This window comes from Chrysemys picta, chromosome 24 (genome assembly GCF_011386835.1).
Source record: "Chrysemys picta bellii isolate R12L10 chromosome 24, ASM1138683v2, whole genome shotgun sequence".
Lineage (NCBI taxonomy): Eukaryota > Metazoa > Chordata > Testudines > Emydidae > Chrysemys > Chrysemys picta.
Window position 1 is genome coordinate 9,933,277 of NC_088814.1, and position 6,225 is coordinate 9,939,501.

Here is a 6,225-nt window from a genome sequence, read left to right on the forward strand (position 1 = left end):
GCCAGTGCAGAGTGTGATGGGCCGAGATTCTGAAAAAGCATTGGCCCAGTAGAGCATATAGTATCTGGGATTAACATTACACCCACAGATTGTGGTACTGTACCATATTTTATACTAGCCAACGTTTACTACTTTACGTTCTGCCTCTGCTGTAAGGCCGGAGAAATAATGAGAAACTGTTGTTCTCTTTAGGTAGATCAAGTTATGGTCAACGGCATAAGAATTAGCAAGGTAGCTTTCAATATTAACCTGAACAGTGGAAGGGCATTTTTCTCTCAATTGTATAACCTCATGCAGTTTTGTATGTATAGTTTCCTAGATCTGCTTAAAGTTATTTCTTTATAAGAAGCGGCTTCCTAAGTTAACTCTCCTCAATGTATTAAGGCACTGTATAATATAAAGAGACTGGGGTCCTGCCCTCAAGAAGCCTACAATCTAAGGGTGTCTACACTAGAAATTTGTACAGCTTTAATTATACTTGTATAGTTAAAGAGGTTCAACACCACCACCGTTCAAGCATGGGCACAATTATATCAGTATAGCTCGCTCCATGCAAGAAGGGGAATAATTATACCTGCACAAGTCATCTTCATACCAGAAAAACTGCATCCCATTGGGGTTTTTACCTATATTACTATTTCAGTTAAAACAAACAAACAAAAAAAACACACCAAATACCTAATTGAAAGTTGTAACAGTAAAACTTTTAAGTTTGGACCAGGCCTTAGTAAGCTTCTTTTAAGTTGCAGACTGTTTACTTACTGATCTGCTTCCAGGGCTTCATAATACAACTGCTGCACAAATTAGTTCAGAAATAAAACAAACTGGAACAGAACCATTCCAAGCTTTGATGTATTTATTTTGTACTCTTCATAAGAGAAAGGTAAATCAGCTACCAAGTTCCCTCTTCCCAATACGATTCCAACAGGTGGATGAACCTTTTATAGCAACAGGTTATCTAGTTAGATTTCCTTTCTAGCTTGATATGGTCTGAAACTCAGTGTGTTTAAAGTGTGCAAACTGGAATGTTATCATTGTTCCACTGTCATCTTAAGAACTAGAATGGTGGAAGAAATGAAGAGACGCTACTACAGGAGCTATAACGCTACACACACACAAACATATGGAGATCAAACCCAATAGTGGTATTTCAAACAAAAGGATGGGAGTTACACAACTTATTACTGAATGCCTGAATCAAGAAATGCAACTTCTGATCAGGTACAAAGTCATACATTAAGAGAAGGGGAGGATTTTGCTAGCAGGTTGTGAACTCAAGAGTATGCAAACTTATCTCTGAATAAGCAAATTTTAGTTGAATATAACTGAGCTCACACAAGTTCAGTTGTTCTCAGAGGAAAATCGAATGGACAAGTTCCTGATGGCCTTAACCCTGGTTACATGCAAGTTCATCATAACTGTTGTCACCTAAGTTACTCATATTTGGTTCCCACACAAGCCTTTTGAGATAGGAAAGCGGTGGGCTACACCACCTCTGCCAAAAGAAGTGATGGTGTGGTGCATGGCCTTTTTTATACTGAAAAAAACTGAGCAAATCTTAAAAACTAACTCTTCATTACAAAACAAATTCACACACACTGTGGTGTCTATGCACACAGAGGCAAATGCCTCATACTATTTTCAGTATTGTACATTCCTTTTTACACACGCTTTAAAATAAGTTAGTGGACAAAACAAAACTATCGAACAACTTTCCCTTAGTGAAACAGCACTACTTATGGTTTTTTTGTTTTTTTTTAAATGTGGTGTGCAAGATAGGTCAAGATTTGTGCCTGCTATCACAGGTACTTTTACTCACTTTGGCAACACCTACTCCAGTGAACCTGGCCTCCAACAGTTCCTGCCGTCGTGGGTCCAGGCTATGCAACTCTTCCATCATTTCTGCTGCTATGGGAGAAAAAAATATGCCATATTACGCAATGCAAGGAAAAGGGAAAGAACGTATTTCCTGTGGCACTGATGATGCTCAAAAATAGTTGTAGTACCAAGTGACTGTATACAAATAATTTCTGTCATGCAATATAGATTCAAAATGGTCATGCAGTAAAATGCGACTTGCCACCAAGTTGTTGTTATTTTAATAAGGGCCTATTCTGGAGAGTTCCATCTTTTGACACTATTACCAGCTATTGAAAATTTCTTAATTTGAATAACCCCAGTTCTATTGCGAACTATGATTCCACCCTCTGCCATTAGGTATTTTGTTAAATTTGTTGCAGAAGAAACAGAGGAGGGGGAGGGGGATTAATGGCTTAAGTCTTTAGAGTTTTCTGACTATTGTAGGGCTAAAACACCCTTCAACCCCCACAATTCTCTATTTCTGCCACTCCCTGAAGCACTAGATAATCCCAAACGCCACACAACTACCTTTTTGCTTTTGTGACAACCACCTCAGACACAAAACCTGGGTTCTTCCAGGAAAGGGATGGGAGGGAGAGATTGACACTTTTTTAAACATCGCCCTTTATTGGGCAATGTACCAGATATTTCTAGCACGCAAGTTCCTCCCATATAGCTGGATGCTTCTAGGTACTTCCAGGTGATCGATTAAAATTGGTGCCATTATATGAAAGGTTTAAAAAAACGCATCCTTGGGTAACTTGGGTTAATTCCTGAAACGTACAATTGGAGAGTTAATTGAAAAAAAAGGAGGAATTGCAGAATTTATTAGAACTGTGATTCACATCTTGCTAACTGCATTTTGAGCAAGTTGGTAAGTTCCAGAAATATCTGTTCCAGTTTCATTTCTCCACATGAGCTAAAGACAGAAAAAAATGAGAGAATACAGATTTGCTGTATAAAGATCATATGCTTCATGGAAAGTTCTTGAAGGGCAGCAAGTGCCCTCTAGAAAAGCCACCGTACAATTGTTCCTTCTATTTACTGTCCATTTTGTCCCCATACATCTCATTTCCTCTAAATGCTGCAAATCTAAGTTCCAAGGTGCTGAGCGAATCCATTGGGGGGCATGTACATGCACACACTCAGACCCTGAACAAGCCATAAAACCCCCTAACAAATTGAGACGTCTGATTAATAAAATCCTCTGGTCTCCATTTAACGAAGCTGTCACTGGTTTCTTTTCATTTGGAAATTAGAAAAGCTAGAGATGGGAGAAGTGGGATGACAGGGAAGCCAGCCCACGAACATGCAGATCCTTCAATCATCTGAAATAAGGGTGTGGGGTGGCCTGGGGACCGTGTGGACAGGGGGTCCCAGCCCTGGAGTGACCATGGGCTGGGCTATAGGGGTACTGGGGATTCTAGGGGTTTGACCCCATGGGTTTATCAGCCTCCCAGGGCTCGGGGATGCCCCTGGGGGAGAGCTGCGGGCAGCCCAGACTCTCGGTGTCTCCCAGGAGCCGGGGGGCCCTGCCTGACATCAGGGACCATGTTTTTACAAGGATGATTTTAGCCTCCCCCCATCAGGTCCCAGCTGCTGCGGCGGCTCCTGCACCTCCCGGCCTCCCTCTCACCCGAGGCAGCCACCACCTCAACTGCCAGGCCGGGGATCCGCAGGCCGTGCCCGGCCCCGGCCCGCCCTTTGGCCTCGCGCTTACCCCCGTCACCCCGCGACAGCGGGGCCAGGGACCCCCGGGCCGGGCCCCGCTCCCCCATCCCAGCAGCGCCCCAGCAACCGCCGGGGCCCAGGCCGCTCCCCGCCCGCCCGCCGGCCACGCTGACCCCGGCCCCCCGGGGCAGGGGGCGCACTCCGGGCCGGGCCCCTCCAGCCGCCCCCCCTCCCCGGGGCTCAGCCCGCCGCGGCTCTCACCTGGCGCTGCTCCCCCGCCGCTCCTCTCCCCTCCGGCCCGGCCCAGCAGCTCCCCGGGCCCCGCTCGGATCCCGCCGCCGCCGGGGGCAGGAGGAGGGCGGGGGGAACCTGCTGCGGCCACCCGGGCGGGAGGGGGAGGCCCGGGGCGGCTCCGCGGCCTCTCCTGAGCCAGGCGCCCCGCCGCTGTGGGCAGCGGGCTCCACGCGAGCTCGGCGGCTCCGGGCGTGGGGGGGGAAGCGGGGAGAGCCCCTCGCCGGGGGAGGCCGCAGATCCCCGGCCTCGCGTAGGCTCCCTTCCCGGCCAAGGTGCGTGAGGACCGGGGAGGGGGGCGGCGACGGCCTCGGAGGACAAAGGCCCCGGGGAAGGGGGGGGCGGCTCCGACGTGCCGCAGGTGGGGGCACGAGAATCCGGGGCACCCCCCTCCCTGCACGGTCAGCCCGACTAGTCGGCGATTAGTGGGGGTGGGGCGGGTGTCGGTGCGGCCGGGTCCGCCCCCTGGTCCGACTCGGCCCGGCCCGATAGGGATCGATTGGTGCAAAGACACACTAGTGAAAGCGCGTGTTCTCTCGCGAGATTTGCACGGCTGTGGGGGGGAGGGGAGGTCAGCGCTGGGAGGGGGGAGGGGAGGTCAGCGCTGGGCGGGGCTAGTGCCTGGGGTGGGGGTGAATGCAGGAAGGGGGAGGGGCTAATGGGGGGCTGGGAGGGGCCAGTGCATGGGGTTGAGGGGGGGTAGGGGTTTGTGCAGGTGGAGAGGAGTGTGCACGGGGGGGCCAGGGCACCTGATAGGAGAAGTGGGGTCAAGTGTAGAGGGGAGGGGCTATATCATGGAGGAGGGGTTCGGTGGGGTGAGAGGTTAGAGCCTGCCCCCAGTGAAGGAGCTAGTGTCTGGGATGGGGGTGTCTGTGCATGCAGGGAGGAAGGGGACCCGCGTGCATGGGGAGGGCTTGGCGCTGGGGGTCAGCAGAATTGGATTAGTGCAGAAGGGAGGGGATTGGTGGAGATTTATACCCACCCAGGTTGTTTCACCCTCCAATGAACTGCAAGGCTGCTGCTGGGGGCGAGGGGGGGGGGGCAAACCGGGTGGCTGATGTGCTTAACACTCAGGGGTAAGGGTAACTTAGGCTGTCTTACTCCCCCAGCCAAGAGGGTGCTTTCAATGAGCACTGGCAGCAACAGACCAGGCGCAGAGGGAGGAGAGCTGATGCATAAGGATGATCAGCATGAATCCACTTTCCCTGCTTTCCTCTTAACTCCCTGTGGCGTGAAAGGAAAATTCCTCTCCATCTCCACCCAGAGGGAATTCCTCCCTCTGCCTGAGCAACACGGGACCTTGTTTGCAAAGACAGTCTCCTCTTCCCCAGGGAATGACTCCCTCCCCGTGAGGAGCAAAGGGGCCTGTAGGGAAGGGTTCATACACAGAACCTCCCCAACCTCCCAATCATTGCGCCTCTGAGGAATTGAGAAAAAGACATCAGAAAACAAGAATGCCTCCACCCCGATTTGCCGTTTCTTAAATCTTTTTGACAAGCTTCTGATTAAATATGGATATTGCACATAAAAAGCAGGCTGCGCGGTCGAAGAAAACTAAAAGTGACTTTATGTTAACTGTAGTCTTTCCTTGCACTTTTAAAGCCAGGGGCTTGTTCTTGCAATTGCCTCTTGCTAAACTCCCACATTAAAAGGACTTAGTCTGGTTACTGTGGTGGATTACCTTGTCGTTTGTTCTTATTCCCTTTTCTTCCAAAGCCTGGGAGCATCATCAGAGAGAATGTAAAGTGCCACTGAAAGGCATAGCAACTCACTTTGCTTTAAGGCTGAATCAACTTTCTGAAAAGCAAACAAATGGGGGGGGGGGGGGGGGAAGAAGTTGTTCAGAAAGGAAGTGGCCATGCCTGTCCAAGTGGAGGCAGGCGTGGATTAAGGACAGGAAAGGAAGTTGCTGGTGCTTTGGATAAAAGCTTTGCCTTCCAAAACTATAGTGTAATGGAAAAGGTATTCTAGTCAGTATGTCTGCATGTCAGAGGAGACTCAGTCACTGAAGTCAGACTTTGTTTTACTGCAAACAGAGTAAAGAGAAATGTACAGTCGAACAGGAATCTCTGCCAGTTTGGCAAATCTGATGATATAGAGTAGGACTGAGGGAATGAGAGATCCCATTTGAGTGCACAAGAAAAGACAGAGACCTGCAGCACTGTAAAGAAATTTCTAACATTTTATTTTAAAATTGTTAATTTAAGTTGAGGAGGGGAGGGGAGGGGGGAACTTGCTCTGCAAATCACTTTGAAAATGTCTGCCTTTTCTCGTAAACTGCATTTCCTGTGCTTTAACCTATTTCGCAGCAGGAGATCCAATCTGAGGAAGTAGCAGCAAAATTTCACCTCCCACCAAGAGATGCAGCATGGGGACATAAACAGTGACAGGGATCGCTAAAAA

The 6,225-nt window shown here is 49.4% G+C and overlaps 1 protein-coding gene and 1 long non-coding RNA gene across 7 annotated transcripts in view; one reads left to right on the top strand and one right to left on the bottom strand.

Moving 5' to 3' along the window:
- The window catches only part of TLK2 (tousled like kinase 2), a 56,254-nt gene extending 51,890 nt beyond the window's left edge, over nt 1–4,364 (bottom strand). For 3 of the 6 annotated variants that reach the window (XM_042844042.2, XM_042844041.2, XM_042844043.2), the window contains exon 1: nt 1,820–1,908. In XM_042844042.2, the coding sequence (XP_042699976.1) occupies nt 1,820–1,900 (81 nt within the window). In that variant the 5' untranslated portion in view covers nt 1,901–1,908. Of the gene's footprint in view, nt 1–1,819; nt 1,909–3,792 lie in introns of those variants that run through there. The other 3 variants (XM_065577495.1, XM_008175218.4, XM_042844038.2) reach the window with 2 other exon arrangements.
- On the top strand, nt 3,956–5,487 carry LOC122172546 (uncharacterized). The gene is made up of 2 exons (XR_006172963.2): nt 3,956–4,097; nt 4,932–5,487. It is a non-coding gene; the product is annotated as an uncharacterized LOC122172546 (long non-coding RNA).
- Nucleotides 5,488–6,225: the final 738 nt, after the last annotated feature.